The following is a 15,859-nucleotide window of genomic DNA, read 5'->3' on the forward strand; positions in this document are numbered from 1 at the left end:
TGAATTTAGTCTGCCTGGCCAGCGTGGCCAGAATGTCTGGATTTGTGTGTGCGTGCTGACCGTCAGGGGAGAACTGGTCCCTCTCGAAGATGGTGATGCAAAGGACGTCCTGGTACAAATCTCTGATGTTGAACTGACAGTTGAAGTTCCACTTGGGGTTGACCGTGTCACTGAGGGTCCTAGAGGTGTAGATCTGAGCCCCCATGGTTACCTCGCAATAAGGGTTACTCTTACCTGGGAGAGGAAGAGGAGGAGCGGGATGACAAGGAGAGAGGAAGAGGAGGGAAAGGTTTTAATACATACCAGTGCTCAAGACACGAATACAGTCTGTACATGTGCCATGTTTACGTTTATAAACTGGGTGGTTCGAGCCCTGAATGCTGATTGGCTGACAGCCGTGGTATATCAGACCGTATACCATGGGTATGACAAAACATTTATTTTTACTGCTTTAACTACACTGGTAACCAGTTTATAATAGCAATAAGGCACCTATCGGGGGTTTGTGGTATATGGCCCCCCCCCCGGGCTTTACTGCTTAAGTGAACCTTCCTCGTTGTAATAAGTGGTACTAGTTCATGTCTGCTGTGTAGGTACACTACAGTGGCAAGAAAAAGTACAGTGCCTTGCGAAAGTATTCGGCCCCCTTGAACTTTGCGACCTTTTGCCACATTTCAGGCTTCAAACATAAAGATATAAAACTGTATTTTTTTTGTGAAGAATCAACAACAAGTGGGACACAATCATGAAGTGGAACGACATTTATTGGATATTTCAAACTTTTTTAACAAATCAAAAACTGAAAAATTGGGCGTGCAAAATTATTTTGCTGCGATTACAGCTGTAAGTCGCTTGGGGTATGTCTCTATCAGTTTTGCACATCGAGAGACTGACATTTTTTCCCATTCCTCCTTGCAAAACAGCTCGAGCTCAGTGAGGTTGGATGGAGAGCATTTGTGAACAGCAGTTTTCAGTTCTTTCCACAGATTCTCGATTGGATTCAGGTCTGGACTTTGACTTGGCCATTCTAACACCTGGATATGTTTATTTTTGAACCATTCCATTGTAGATTTTGCTTTATGTTTTGGATCATTGTCTTGTTGGAAGACAAATCTCCGTCCCAGTCTCAGGTCTTTTGCAGACTCCATCAGGTTTTCTTCCAGAATGGTCCTGTATTTGGCTCCATCCATCTTCCCATCAATTTTAACCATCTTCCCTGTCCCTGCTGAAGAAAAGCAGGCCCAAACCATGATGCTGCCACCACCATGTTTGACAGTGGGGATGGTGTGTTCAGGGTGATGAGCTGTGTTGCTTTTACGCCAAACATAACGTTTTGCATTGTTGCCAAAAAGTTCAATTTTGGTTTCATCTGACCAGAGCACCTTCTTCCACATGTTTGGTGTGTCTCCCAGGTGGCTTGTGGCAAACTTTAAACAACACTTTTTATGAATATCTTTAAGAAATGGCTTTCTTCTTGCCACTCTTCCATAAAGGCCAGATTTGTGCAATATACGACTGATTGTTGTCCTATGGACAGAGTCTCCCACCTCAGCTGTAGATCTCTGCAGTTCATCCAGAGTGATCATGGGCCTCTTGGCTGCATCTCTGATCAGTCTTCTCCTTGTATGAGCTGAAAGTTTAGAGGGACGGCCAGGTCTTGGTAGATTTGCAGTGGTCTGATACTCCTTCCATTTCAATATTATCGCTTACACAGTGCTCCTTGGGATGTTTAAAGCTTGGGAAATCTTTTTGTATCCAAATCCGGCTTTAAACTTCTTCACAACAGTATCTCGGACCTGCCTAGTGTGTTCCTTGTTCTTCATGATGCTCTCTGCGCTTTTAACGGACCTCTGAGACTATCACAGTGCAGGTGCATTTATACGGAGACTTGATTACACACAGGTGGATTGTATTTATCATCATTAGTCATTTAGGTCAACATTGGATTATGCAGAGATCCTCACTGAACTTCTGGAGAGAGTTTGCTGCACTGAAAGTAAAGGGGCTGAATAATTTTGCACGCCCAATTTTTGTCTCGATGTTCATCAGTCCACGGTAAGACAAATTGTCTATAAATGGAGACATTTCAGCACTGTTGCTACTCTCCCTAGGAGTGGCCGTCCTGCAAAGATGACTGCAAGAGCACAGCGCAGAATGCTCAATGAGGTTAAGAATCCTAGAGTGTCAGCTAAAGACTTACAGAAATCTCTGGAACATACTAACATCTCTGTTCACGAGTGTGCGATATGTAAAACACTAGAAGAAGATCCGACCAAATTTGGTGACCAATTTATGTAGAAATCCAGGTATTTCCATAGGGTTCACATCCTTTTTCTTGCCACTGTATGTATGAATGCTTATAAAACTCACCGTTGGATTTGCAGGACTTGAGTTCAGTGGCCTCCAGGATGGTGACTAACAGCCGGCCGATTCCACTGGCCTTCAGGGAACGAGCTGCGCACACACACGAGAATAGTCACACCACTACAAGGACTCCTGCTTTAACTATTGGAGTGCGTGTGTGTGTGAAAGAGAGAAAAACAGAAAACTGACCTTGGTATGCTTTCTCTCTCTTTTTCTTATCGGTCTCTAAGAAGTCCTCTGAGGCAGCTTTAATCTTCTGCACCCAGGCCGTCCTGCAGAACGAAAAGTACACACACACACACACACACGACATGAGCAAGGGTAATGGAATGCGAGTGGAGTCCCTGCATATTAGTGTGTGTGCACCTGCATTTGTGCCTGTGCGTACCTCTCGTTGATGTTCTCGGTTTTGAGGCTGTAGACTCGGTCGATGTGGGAGATGTGGAAGAAGGGCTCTTCACTGGAGGGGTCTGGCAACTTCACCAGAACCTCGTTGAGGAACACCGGCTACAGAAGGAAACATAAGACACTTCCATAAGGCTGTCATAACCGTGCCATAATACATGTCATAACCATTGAGAAACTGGATACGGGGATGTTCTCAATTTGAATGGGCTCCGATGAGTGACGCTTTTCAAAATAGGAAGTGCCCTTTCTTTTCCTTGTCAAAATGAGCCATTTGGAATAAATGCCAGCGTGTGCGAGCACGTCCGTGCCGTTTGTTTCTCACCGGTTTATACATCTTGAGCTGTGTGTTGTTCTTGGTGCTGAAGAGCTTGTCCGGTCCTGAGGAGCTGAACTGTTTGGCAGCGTGGGTGAGCAGCAGGAAGTCGTTAAAGAGGAAAGCCCACAGCTCCTTATTGCTCTTAATCTTATACACCTTCCCACTGTGGAGCAGCTTACGGGGCCCCAGGCAGTTAGTCAGAGAGTTAAACACCAAGTTCTGCGAGGGAGAGAGAGGGAGGGTTACAGATGTGTTTGAGATACTGTGTGTGTGTGTGTATATACGGTGCGCACATCTGTCTACCTCTGTGACTCCCTCACACTGTACATGTGACTGTATCCACTCCAGCCTGTCAGAATTCTCCTTCTCCCTGACTCCCTCGTTGACCTGAGAACAGAGCTCCTCAGCCCGCTCCAGAGCCTCTCTCAAAGGCCTGCGGTCTGCATGGTCCTCCTGGGTACTCTCCAGGATCTGAGACAACCAATAGACAGGGGTGAAATACTCACACACACACACCAATCTTTTTACATCAGCAGTTGTCACAAAGTGGTTTCCAAAGAGCAAACAACACAGATGGAAAATACACACGGGTTAAAAGTACACACACGCACACACACACACACACACACAGGTACTATACACGCAGACAAAGACGCACGCGCATACTTACGTTTTTGATGTGTAGAGGGTAGCGTGTGATCCTCTGCATGGGCTTCAGCAGGAAGCTGGATAAGGGCATGCCTTTACAGCGGTAGTCTGTGGCGATTTTCTGATGGAGAAAAAACAATATTTAATATGAACACACAACCTTCCATGTATAATCAGCTCTCTCCGGTTGGTATGCATCAGAAATGTTCACGTTCTCCTCCTCCACTCACCGCACGTTCTCCTGTTGTATTCTACCTCCCAACCCTTCTTCTTCCAACTTAAATGTGTTGTCTTTTCATTAATTTCCTCTCTCTCTCTCTCTGTACTCTTGTCTTCCTTCACTCACTGTATGTTCTTTCATGCTCCCTCCCTCCCAGTCTCCCCCTCTCACCTTGAGGAAGTCTTTAAAGTCCTGTTGGTTGTCAGTCCTACTCTGTAGCAGAGCAGCTCCGTTGAGTTGACAGGAGCAGAACCGGATGTAAGGCTGGAGGTGAGCCAGCTCGGACGCCAAGATGTCTCCGATCACCTGGACAGGCATGTTCTCACCCCCCGTCTTCTTACGCACCCGCAGAGCCCTACGAGCACACACACACACACACACACACATTTAAAACACAAACACCACATGTTCTTACCATCTGGCCCGAGACACTCATACTGGTGAACACACACACCTAAACCCACTCCACGTCAATACCTACTTTAGCAGTTTGGTGTTGCAGGCGATGAGCTCCTTCCAGTTGACAAAGATCATGGCCATCTCTGCCTCTGTCAGACGGCCCGACTCAGACATGGGCTTATGGAACACCTGAACACACGGAGTAGAGTACATAAGTGTGCTTGCTGTGTGTGTGCGCGCGCACCGATTCTAGCGTCTGTGTTGGTGTGTTACCTCCATGACTATCTGGAGGTCCTCCACATATCTCTCCTCTGTCTGGAGGAGCTCGTGGATGTAGCCCTGTCTCTTCCTCTCCTGGGGACTCATAGAGTCTAGACTGTTCAGGTCAGCACACCCTGAGAGCGAGAGAGAGCAAAAGAGCGAGAGCAAGTGAGAGGAGGGAATCATACAGATGCAGGATCTTAATTTGATCACTTTTTTGTTGCTGCAAATTTTCCTGTAGCTGCAGGATTATTTTGCTGAGACATTAATGGTCAAATTAGGATCCTACGTCTGTATATACTCAGAACAGTAACGCACAGTCACATTTGTATACACTCTGAAAACACACACACACACACACACACACACACACACACACACACACACTCCCCTAAACCCATCAATCGATAGTCTGTCTCAGAACCAACCACACACATTCACCCAAAGCAAGGGCACTCTTACCTTGTGCAGAGTGCCCATTCTGACAGCCGTGGAGTCCCATACAGGTGGTCTCCTTCTCTTTCCCAGTATCCCTCCCCTCTTCTGTCTTATCCCAGAGCCTTAGAAACTGCAGCTTGTCTTCCCTGTGTAAACTCATGCTCTCTCTGCTGTCTCTCTCTGCCCAGGTAGACTATGAGATGCTCTCGCTTTAGCCAACCCTCTAACTGGTGTTCTCCTCTCTCCCTCACCTTGTCCTCTCTATCCCTCCTGCCCTCTCATCCACAGACACTAACCCCATAGCAAGACAAGCAGCTAAATCTGTTGTACCAAAATAGGAGAAGGACTGTGTGTACTTCCAGATGACCAAGATAACGGTCACCCTGCCTTGGGAAGACACCGGGTAAATAAAAAGGTAATCAGAGATCAGAATATCTAGATACTGTGTTCCAGTTCTGAAACTGTGGGTGTTAATTTCAGATAGCAATGGTGTTGTGTTGACTGTAAACGCACACTGATCTCTTCCACAGACAAACGGTCATACCGTTAGTGCTGTCCTAACATTCACACCCAGGGACGACGACACACATTTCAAAAGCAGCCTTTAATTTCACCATGGATTCAGATTAGCCCAAACCGGGCGGCAGATGGCGCACTTATTCCTTTGTCATTGGTGTCCAACTGGACTCTACGCAGCCGGCTCCACACTACCGGTTGGGCAAGACTCAGATAGAAGCAAAGACAGAGGTACATTTTCAAAAATCGTCTCACTGTGTTATGTGGAACAAGCCCCTTAGCAGAAGAGAGTAGGTGGAGCTGTAGTAGGATGCAGAGAAAGAGCAATCCAACCCCTGGACAGTGCTTGGTTGTCCAACAACATCCATTAGTTTGCATAGATTAGTTTCCTTTTCAGTGTTACAGCAGCTAGCTACTTCACTCTAGCTTGATCATGCACTAAAACGGAAATAGGCACAGCAGAGAAACAGCATCAGTAATCAGAATAATATAGTCAACGCCAGAGGAGTTAAGGTGCGATTCTAACTAGTTGTTTGTTCTGCTCTTGAACACTGCAAAGCTCAAAGAGTTGATTCAAAGAGCTATGAATCATCACAATCAGGTACGGCTTTCGAAAAACACACACAGTGGCCCGAGCAAATTAATTGTTAGAATTCAGTCAATGATGAATCGTTCCAGTTGAATCAGAGGGGCCTCCTTTTTGATTGTCACAAATCCTCTAACAAATACAGTGTGGCCAATGCAAACGACTCTTCATTATTGAATCAGTAAGGAATCAGTGGGTTCTTTGCGAGCTGAACTTCCTTAAATGATAAATAAAATAAAAATGTGGCTAATAAAATTATCTGTCGCTCCTTCTAAGAGAAAATGGGAGGAAAGGAGGGGGCAGGTGAAGGGGGACAGCCACAGAAAGAGACCCACTAGATCAACATTAGAGTCATTCATTACACTTCAGGGTCACCAAACACCAAAACATTGTCCTAATATAGAAAACCGTTTAGGAATGTGCATGTTTGTTTCCACTTGCATACGTTTTTCTTTAGATTCAGCCAGGGGTCCTACATCAGGTCAGAAAAGTCATTGGATGCATTAAGGACAGCAGGGATACAGACAGACGGGTCAAATCTCAGCTCTTGGTTCAGTCCCAGGTTAAAAAAAGCCAGTTGGTGGGAGTTGACTTGAAAAAGCAGGAAGGAAAGGGACAGATGCTCCAGGTAGCTTCCCCGAACCACAGATCTAGGATCAGGTTACCTAACGTTAATGCTAACTCTGATCATTAGGGCAGCGTTGCCCAAACTCAGTCCTGGGGACCCCAAGGAGTGGTCATTAGGGGTTTTGCCCTAGCACTGATTCAAATGATCTCATCAAACTTTGATTGTTTGAGTCAGCTGTGTAGTACTAGGACAAAAACGTGCACCCCTTGGGTCACCGGGACAGAGTTTGGGCAACGCTGCACTAAGGGATGACAACCTATCAGACCCTGTATCAGTGGTAGAGTAGGTAGAAGATAAACCCTAACCACTGGCACAGATGTTATTTCATTCCCCTCGTGGTTAAAGTGACAGAGCAAGATTATGGCAATTACAGCATTTTTCTACTTACCCAATGACAGATTAAGTCATGGATGATTGCACCTTCAAACTGCATGCAGACTTAAAAATGGTTTCCACGAGTTCATCTGACTCTGGGTAAGTAAGAAAACGGCTTAATTTCCAGTATTTTGCACTATCCCTTTAACAAGTTAGGATTATGGGTTGGCTAGTCTGACCCTAGATTTGTGTTCAAGGATAACGTCAACCTACTCCAAACAGACACAGGCAGAAGGTCAGAGGTTAGAGGTCAGAGAGGTGTGACCAGACAGGGGTCAGAGGTTAGTAAAGGGGCGGGGCCTCCAACAGTCGAGAGCGTGATAGTGGGTCTCAGACGGAGAGGAGGAGGAGGAGACACTACAACCCTACAGAGAGAAAGAGATGAAGAGGGGAGAGAAGAGGAAGGGAGGGAAAGAGGGAGAGAAGTGAAAGGAAAACATGAGTGAGAAGAATGGATGGATTGATGAACAGGTGACAATTAGAAGAAATGGTAGAAAGGAATCAACAGGGAAAGATGTCGCCCAAGAGTATAAATAACACCGTTGCTAAACTCTTACCCAGGGTTTCCCAAAGTTGGTGCACGTTTTGGTTTTTGCCCTGGCGATACACAGCTGATTCAAATAACCAACTCATTATCAAGCTTTGATTATTTGAATCAGTTGTGTAGTTGGGGGGGGTAAACTTTAGACTAGTCTGACTCACCATGCTAACTGGCTCTACTAACATCTTACATACCATCTTACCTGTCATGTGTACTGGTAGGCATTTATCTGCCCACCCTGTCATGTGAACACTTAAATTGAGAAACTTTGGAAAAGCACATCAAAAAAGTGATGTACTCACATTGCTGGCTGGGGTCGGTGTCGGCAGTGGTCATCTTGACGTAATTGGTTGGGAACAGACCGGTGACCCCGTTGACCTCCCCTTTCCACCAATCGGGGTCGTTCTTGTCGAACACACTGATCAGTTGACCCTTGGAGAAGCTCATTTCGTCCTCGTTGGCTGCCTTGTAGTCGTACATGGCAATGACCTGACACACTGGAGGAGAGGGAGAGAGAGGAGAGCAAGGTGTGAGAGGGCATAGAAGTTCCAAATAAAGGATAGCCGGTCTTCTTCACCCATTACCTACTAAAGACGTGTGTTTCCTGAGATAGGTGTGTGTTTTACCTGGTAGAGGTGCTGGCGTGGACTTGCCGCTGTTGGATCCCAGCATTTTGACGTGCGAGGCAGGAAACCAACCCTTCTGACGCTTCTTTCCCCGCGCCTTAGAGATGAATCAATCAACAATTTAAAGCAAATTGTATCGATCAAAATCATATGGCCTGATTTCATTCTAGTCTAAACCAGTCAGTCAGCCAACCTGCAGTTCTCCGAGCCACCAGCCGGTGGGGTTCTTGCTGAGGATGAGGATAAGCTGTCCTGGCGCCAGGCTGAGCTGCTCTGTCCCCGTGGCCGTGTATGTTGTGCTCACCTGGGCTATCTCTGCACACGCACAAGTAGGGAGTTCCATCAGATTTAGAGGAACATTGAGAGGGGAAAAAGGAGCAGCCAGGCTGTACTTTCCCAGCATGGGAATAATGTAGTGCGATGTCCTTACCTGGTTTCTTCCCATGCTGACCTGACTTTCCAGAGTTGCTGGATGTCTGAAAGAACAAGTTACCGTACTTAGGTCTTAAGTGCAAGCCGGGTACAAGTTGCAGTACACTGTGCGTGTGTTTGCATGCGTCTTACGTCTGTCTCTTTGGGTTTGACGTAGTTAGAAGGGAACACCCCGGTGCGGTCTCCGATGCCTCCACTCCACCACTCTCCCTCTCTCTGGGTCACCAGGATGACATCACCCTCCCTAAATGTCAGGTCGCCAGGCTCTGGGCTCTCATAGGTGTACAGCGCCACGTACTCTGATTGTACGACACAAAACATAACCTCAGAGACATTCTGATTGGATGACACAAAACTTGAGCTCTCAGAGACACAAACGTCAAACTACCTTCCTGTTGAGCAGCATCTGTGGCTTCAGAGCCATCCGGAGGGGAATTTATCGAGCTGGAACAAGACAAATATACATTATTAAAACGATTATAACATAAGTAAACACATGCACACGACTGAATTCTACACAAAAACACACACACACGACTGAATTCCTTCACTGATAACAAAAGGGCCTGTTTGCCAAAACTGTGTGTGTAAGGGGGAAAAAAAACTAAGAAAAACTGTGTGTGGCGTGTATTTACTTGGTGGTGTCTTCATTCTCTCCCAGGAGTGTGACATATGTTTTGGGGAACCAGCCTTGCGCCCCGTTGAGCTCCCCCAGCCACCAGCTGTCCTGCTGCTCCAGCACCCAGATCACATCGTCCTTACTGAAGTTCAGATGGCTCTCTGTCTTAGCTGTCCACGAACACAGAGCCTGGGCCTGCAGGCTACCCGCCACCTACAGAAGGAAAGAACAAGGGGTGGAGGGAGTTAAAGACAGCGAAGGAAGAGGGTGGACAGAGGGATGGAAGAGATTGAGGGGGAGAGAGAGCCGAAGGACAGGGGTCAAAGTCAAATTGGGAGATTGTAGTTCAGGGCTCTCTCAACCCTGCTCCTGGAGAGCTACCCTCCTGCAGGTTTTCAATCCAACCCCAGTCGTAACTAACCCGATTCAGCTCATCAACCAGCTAATTATTAGAATTAGGTGCGCTAGACTAGGGTTTGAGCGAAAAACCTACAGGACCCTAGCTCTCCTTTTTCACTCCTCGTGAATTTAAAAGTTCTAGACTGGTTCTAGACTGGTGTACGCAGGCTGGAGGGAGTTTCTGTCATATTCCTTACACCAGTCCCTTCCTTTTAACCAGTGCAGTCTGAATATGTGTGTATATCAGAGTAGACATAAGGAATAATCGGTCTAGTCTGGTAGCAACACAGCGTTAGGTCAGAGCAGTGTTTCCCCAACTCTGGTCCTCAAGTACCCGCCTCATATATTTACACACACATACATGGAGCTCTGTATGTCTTTTAGCCCGGGACAAACACACCTCCTTGATGATTAGTTGACAAGTTGAATCAGGTACGTTTGTCTGGGGCTATAATAAAAACGTGTACTGTTGGGAGTACTCGAGTTCGTAAACACGGAGTTAGAGGACTCATCACGGATATAACCGTTTTTTTTGCAGGGATATTGCCAGTGAGGGCTTCACCATTTTAAAGTAGTCAACTGGGTGGGGATTCCTATTGGTTGGGAGCGATCAGCCAATGATCAGAGCATTGTCTTTAAATTTGGTTGCCTTGCTTGTCTGCAAGGCAACCAAATTTGAAGACAATGCTCTGATCATTGGCTGATCGCTCCCAACCAATAGGAATCTCTTTACACTATATCCCTGCCCTTTAGTGGCCACAACAAATGAATGACACACAAGATATGGTTCAGGACCATTTCAAAACGGAGATGGCCTCAATGGCTCTGCCTGTGGAACAGATACAAAAATGAGTCCTCTAGCTAACTACGTAGCAACGTGATCTGTGTGGGGTATTACAGTGTAAATATCACCCAACACTTCCTGCTCCTCCACTCCAACGTCCTGGTTATATTGTGTACAGGCGACGGTGAGGGCGGCTATGGCAGCACAGTACCGTGGAATACCTGGAGCAATAACAACCCCTTGCCCCTTATCCCTTCAGTGTTAAAAGATTTAAGACAGACGCAGACGCTTTACATTTTAGTTTGAACCCTAAGCTGGCACACCTCATTCAATTAGTCAACTAATCATAAAGCCTTTGACTAATTGAAACAGGTGTGCCAGTGTGCTGTGCTCCTGAGAAGGTGGAGCCATCCATCACCAATCACGATATTGGCCACCAACTCATCCCTTGCTTCCAATTGGCTCGTTCCACCCCTCTCCTATACCTGTATCTGATCCAAGGGGGCGTGGTGAGGGGCGTGTGTAGGAGTGAAGGCGGAGTTCTGTCCCGTTGGCATGGTAGCGTCTCCCCCGGGTTTCCTAGAAGACATCAAGGGTCAAATGTCATGAACTTTTGAATCAGTAGTACAGTATTTACATGAATCACCATATAAAATGTCTCATCAGGGTTGAGGAAAGGTAACACGGTCCTAGGCAAAGGACCTATGGGTAGTAATTGTGCGTGTGTGTGTGGTAGCCATCCTACCCTGTGTGTTTGGGAGTGGAGAGTTGTGGTCTGGGGGCCTGTTTAGCAACAGTAGCATAAACAGCAGTAGTAGCAACAGCAGTGGTAGTGGCAGCTGGAGTTGCATTAATAACAGCAGGTGTCTCTGGTTTGGCCTGTCTCTCCACGTAGCTCTCTGGGAACCAGCCCATCTTCCCCTGCCGACAGCCATACAGCCAACCCTGCTCCCGCTCCGTACTCTCATCCACCTAGACACACATGAATGGGCACACAAAGGTCAAACAACAAAGAAGCACAAACCTGTACTCAGAAATTACGACAGAGTGTAGAATTACATTTAGAATTAGTCATCTCTATGGTTCTAACCTCGATGAGCTCATCGGCCTCGAAGCTGAGTTCGTCCTGGTTGCGAGCTGTGAAAGGGTAGAGCGCCCGGAAGGAAGTGAGCGCCGCAGACTTCCTGTGCTCCATGGCCTGGGGCTGCAGACCACCTGGAACAGCCATTCACATTACAGCACCTCAGTTTACATTTGAAAATATATTAATGTTTCATTACACCTATATTGCGAGCTACATTTGAAAAGACCAATCATGTGCCTTTTTGTTTTCGATATCGTAATATAGGTTTAATAAAGGTAATGAATGAATGAAAAGAATGCAGGGGAATGAAACAGTTGAATGTCTAGTTGTTCCTCCTTACCTTTCCTCTCCTCTAGTCCTCTGAGAAGGGCTGACAGTTTGTCATGGATGTTTGTCTTCCCTGCACTCGGCCGCAACGCCTCCTCCTGTCTTTTCCTCTTCTCCTCCTCCAGCTTCCTCATCGCTTCTTCCTTCAGCTTCCTCTCCTCCTCCTCCTCCTGCCGCCGCCTCCTCTCTTCCTCCTTCCTCTCCTCCTCCACTCTTTTCCTGTCTTCCTCGCGCCGCTTCCTGTCCACCTCTTCCTGCCTTCTCCTCTCCTCCTCCACTCTCTTCCTCTCCTCTGCGTCTCGGATTGCTGCGTCCGCAGCCCGCTGCCGCCTCTTCTCCTCTTCCTCCTTCTCTCTCTCCATCTCCTCCTCTAACCTCTTCCTCTCTTCCTCTCTCCTGCGCCAATCCTCCTCTTCTTGCTTCCTCCTCTCCTCCTGCCGCCTCCTCTCTTCCTCTCTCCTCTCCTCCTCCTCTCTCTTCCTCTCCGCCTCCTGTTTCCTTCTCTCCTCCTCCCTCATATTCCTCTCCTCTTCCTCCAGTCTTCTCCTCTCCTCCTGCATCCTCCTCTCCTGCTCTCTCCTCTCCTCTGCTCTGCGTTCCCGTTCTGCCTGTTCTTTAGCAGCTAAGAGGCGGGCCTGCACCTCCTTCTCCTCCTCCTCTCTCAGTTTGGCCTCCCTCTCTTCCTGCAACCTCATCTGTCTCTCCTCCTCCTCTCTCTGCAGCTTCTTCTGCCACTGACGCTCCTTCTCCATCTTAATGCGCCTGGGTAGACAGGGGAGGGAGGGAGAAAGAGGTCAACGTCAAAACAAATCATGCTTGAGCGTGTATACAGTGCATTTGGAAAGACTTTTTCCACATTTTGTTACATTACAGCCTTATTCAAAAATGTATCAAATTGTTTACTTTCCCTCATCGATCTACAAACAATACCCCATAATGACAAAGCAAAAGATTGCAAATGTATTTCAAATTAAATTGAAATATCACATTTACATAAGTATTCAGACCCTTTACTCAGTACAGCCTCGAGTCTTCTTGGGTATGACGCTACAAGCTTGGCACATCTGTATTTTCGGGAGTTTCTCCCATTCTTCCTGACAGAGCTTAAGAGGATCTGCAGAGTTGGATGGGGAGCATCACTGCACAGCTGTTTTCAGGTCTCTCCAGAGATGTTCAAATCAAGTTCAAGTCCAGGCTCTGGCTGGGCCACTCAAGGACATTCAGAGACTTGTCCTAAAGCCTCTCCTGCATTGTCTTGGCTGTGTGCTTAGGGTCTCTGTCCTGTTGGAAGCTGAACCTTCGCCTCAGTTTGAGGTCCTGAGCGCTCTGGAGCAGGTTTACATCAAGGATCTCTCTGTACTTTGCTCCGTTCACCTGTCCCTCGATCCTGACTAGTCTCACAGTCCCAGCCGCTGAAAAACATGATGCCAGGTTTCCGAAAAAAACGTGACGCTTGGTATTCAGCCAAAGAGTTCAATCTTGGTTTCATCAGACCAGAGAATCTTGTTTCTCATGGTCTGAGAGTCTTTAGGTGCCTTTTGACAAACTCCAATTTGGCTGTCATGTGCCTTTTACTGAGGAGTGGCTTCCGTCTGGCGTAAAAAGGCATAAATGGTGGAGTGCTGCAGAGATGGGCTAAACATCCAGAAGGAAAACCATTTCCACAGAGGAACTCTGGAGCGCTCTCAGAGTGACCATCGGGCCGTTGGCCACCTCCCAGACCAAGGCCCTTCTCCCACGATTGTTCAGTTTTGCCGGGCGTCCAGCTCTAGGAAGAGTCTTGGTGGTTCCAAACTTCTTCCATTTAAGAACGATGGAGGCCACTGTTTTTGGTGGCCTTCAATGCAGCAGACATTTTTTGGTACCCTTCCCCAGATCTGTGCCTCGACACAATCCTGTCTCTGAGCTCTACGGACAATCCCTTCAAACTCATGGCTTGGTTTTGGCTCTGACATGCACTGTCAACTGTGGGACATTATATAGACAGGTGTGTGCCTTTCCAAATCATCAAGTTGTAGAAACATCTCATGAATGATCAATGGAAACAGATTGAGTCTCAAAGCAAAGGGTCTGCATACTTTTTATCTGCAAAAGTGTCTAAAAACCTGTTTTCGCTTTGTCATTATGAGGAATTGTCTGTAGATTGATGAGGAAAATGTTTTATTGAATACATTTTAGAATAAGGCTATAACGTAACAAAATGTGGAAAAAGTGAAGGGGTCTGAATACACTGTGTGTGTGTGTGTTCGTGTATATGTGTGCGTAGAGGAGAGACCAAGTCACCTTTGGGCCTCCTCCTCCTCCCTCCTCTTCCTCTCCTCCTCCTGCGCCCTCTGTCTCTCCAGTTCTCTCCGTTTGTCCTCTTTGATGCTCCGTAGTTTATCCAGAGCCGACTGCTGCTTCCGCTGGCTCTCTCTCAGATCCTGATATTACCATATGCACAACATCAATAAGAGGGCACATTTCACATACTAAACGGGGTGGGACGTATTCAGAATAACAAAGGCACAATGACCTGTGACGAGGGAGAGGTAAACGACATAGGATTTGACATGAAGCACAAACTACAAACCCACAAGGTGGCACAGCAAGCACAGGGGTGAGAGGGGTTGGAGAACTCAGGGAATAGTGGTTTAGAGTCTAGACACAAATACAGAGAGAGAGAGAGAAGAAAAGAGAGAGAGAGAGAGCACCTTAAGGAGGTAGAAGAGGTTACTAAGGCAGTTGACCAGAGAGAGGAGACCATGAAGCAGGCAGTCATCAGCATCCCCATACTGCAGCAAGACAGGCCAGGAGAGAGGGAGGAGGGAATGTGTAGGGGGCAGAGAGAGAGTTGAGAAGGAGATAGAGGGAAGGGGGACAGGAAAGGATGGAGGGAGGGAGGGAAAGAGAGGAAGAAAAGGAGGAGAAAAAGGCCAGTGTTGTAGTGGTAGTTTAGACACAGAGAGAAGCAGCAAAGCAGACTGGTTATCAATCATATTAGCCACACAAATAGTGAATTATTCCAGCCCTGTCTCAAATCAAATCACGTTAATATCATATATCCACTTCAGGTCGAAAGTTATACTTATTGTATATATTGTAATTACTTCGCCACCATGGCCTATTTATGGCCTTACCTCTCTTATCCTACCTCATTTGCACATGCTGTTTATAGATTTTTCTACTGTATTATTGACTGTATGTTTGTTTATTCCATGTGTAACTCTGTGTTGTTGTATGTGTCAAACTGCTTTGCATTATCTTGGCCAGGTCGCAGTTGTAAATGAGAACGTGTTCTCAACTTGCCTACCTGGCTAAATAAAGCTGAAATAAATACTTCAACATATTACCATAACATTTGAGCGAGTGAGTGTTAATATTCACCGTGACGTGGGTGTTGGACATCCAGCTGACCTAAAATGTTAAATGTCCGTACCTGTATGTCGTTCTGGTACTGGTCCATGTCGGCCAGTTTAGCAGCCGTCTCGTTCTCCAGAGCATCCAGCTGCTGCTTCAGTTTCCGACACACTCCGTCCTTCTCACTGGCGCTGCGCTTCAGCGTGGACATGGTGGAGACTGGAGAAGAAGAGTTGAGAATGACAGGAGGAAAATGTTCAGTAGAATTCACCATGGTTTTCCAACATAGGTTCCTATTCAGTCATGTGAGATTGTTTATGTTTGACTGAACGGGAAAATGTGTCTAGTCTAGCCATATAACCTAGTCCTACTGTATAAACAATCCATAAACACTAGTCTAGCACTCCACCACAGCCTAAATTAGCCCCAGTCTCAGCCTAACCTAACCCCAGCCCATACCTGGCAGGTTGTTGAGGGCCATGTTCCTCAGTTTGTCACTGAGCCTCTGCTGTTCTGGAGTCAGCTGGGACAGCTTCCTCTGGTACTCCT

At 46.8% G+C, this 15,859-nt stretch overlaps 1 protein-coding gene across 4 annotated transcripts in view; it reads right to left on the reverse strand.

Annotated features, from left to right (window-relative positions):
• LOC110497555 (intersectin-2) overlaps positions 1-15,859 on the reverse strand; it is a 35,887-nt gene that overhangs the window by 2,962 nt on the left and 17,066 nt on the right. For 2 of the 4 annotated variants that reach the window (XM_036954509.2, XM_090210828.1), the window contains exons 15-38: positions 15,770-15,857; positions 15,390-15,529; positions 14,255-14,394; positions 11,985-12,733; positions 11,651-11,775; positions 11,306-11,532; positions 11,046-11,139; positions 9,394-9,590; positions 9,147-9,202; positions 8,891-9,057; positions 8,757-8,802; positions 8,520-8,641; positions 8,327-8,423; positions 8,003-8,197; positions 4,629-4,750; positions 4,438-4,544; positions 4,128-4,311; positions 3,759-3,857; positions 3,392-3,559; positions 3,095-3,307; positions 2,753-2,871; positions 2,554-2,636; positions 2,371-2,454; positions 61-234 (exon numbers count right to left, since the gene is read on the reverse strand). In XM_036954509.2, the coding sequence (XP_036810404.2) occupies positions 61-234; positions 2,371-2,454; positions 2,554-2,636; positions 2,753-2,871; positions 3,095-3,307; positions 3,392-3,559; positions 3,759-3,857; positions 4,128-4,311; positions 4,438-4,544; positions 4,629-4,750; positions 8,003-8,197; positions 8,327-8,423; positions 8,520-8,641; positions 8,757-8,802; positions 8,891-9,057; positions 9,147-9,202; positions 9,394-9,590; positions 11,046-11,139; positions 11,306-11,532; positions 11,651-11,775; positions 11,985-12,733; positions 14,255-14,394; positions 15,390-15,529; positions 15,770-15,857 (3,796 nt within the window). Of the gene's footprint in view, positions 1-60; positions 235-2,370; positions 2,455-2,553; positions 2,637-2,752; positions 2,872-3,094; positions 3,308-3,391; positions 3,560-3,758; positions 3,858-4,127; positions 4,312-4,437; positions 4,545-4,628; positions 4,751-5,643; positions 7,525-8,002; positions 8,198-8,326; positions 8,424-8,519; positions 8,642-8,756; positions 8,803-8,890; positions 9,058-9,146; positions 9,203-9,393; positions 9,591-11,045; positions 11,140-11,305; positions 11,533-11,650; positions 11,776-11,984; positions 12,734-14,254; positions 14,395-14,664; positions 14,746-15,389; positions 15,530-15,769; positions 15,858-15,859 lie in introns of those variants that run through there. The other 2 variants (XM_021573714.3, XM_090210829.1) reach the window with 2 other exon arrangements.

This window comes from Oncorhynchus mykiss, chromosome 19 (genome assembly GCF_057628025.1).
Source record: "Oncorhynchus mykiss isolate SJ-2025 chromosome 19, ASM5762802v1, whole genome shotgun sequence".
In the NCBI taxonomy this organism is placed as follows: Eukaryota; Metazoa; Chordata; class Actinopteri; order Salmoniformes; family Salmonidae; genus Oncorhynchus; species Oncorhynchus mykiss.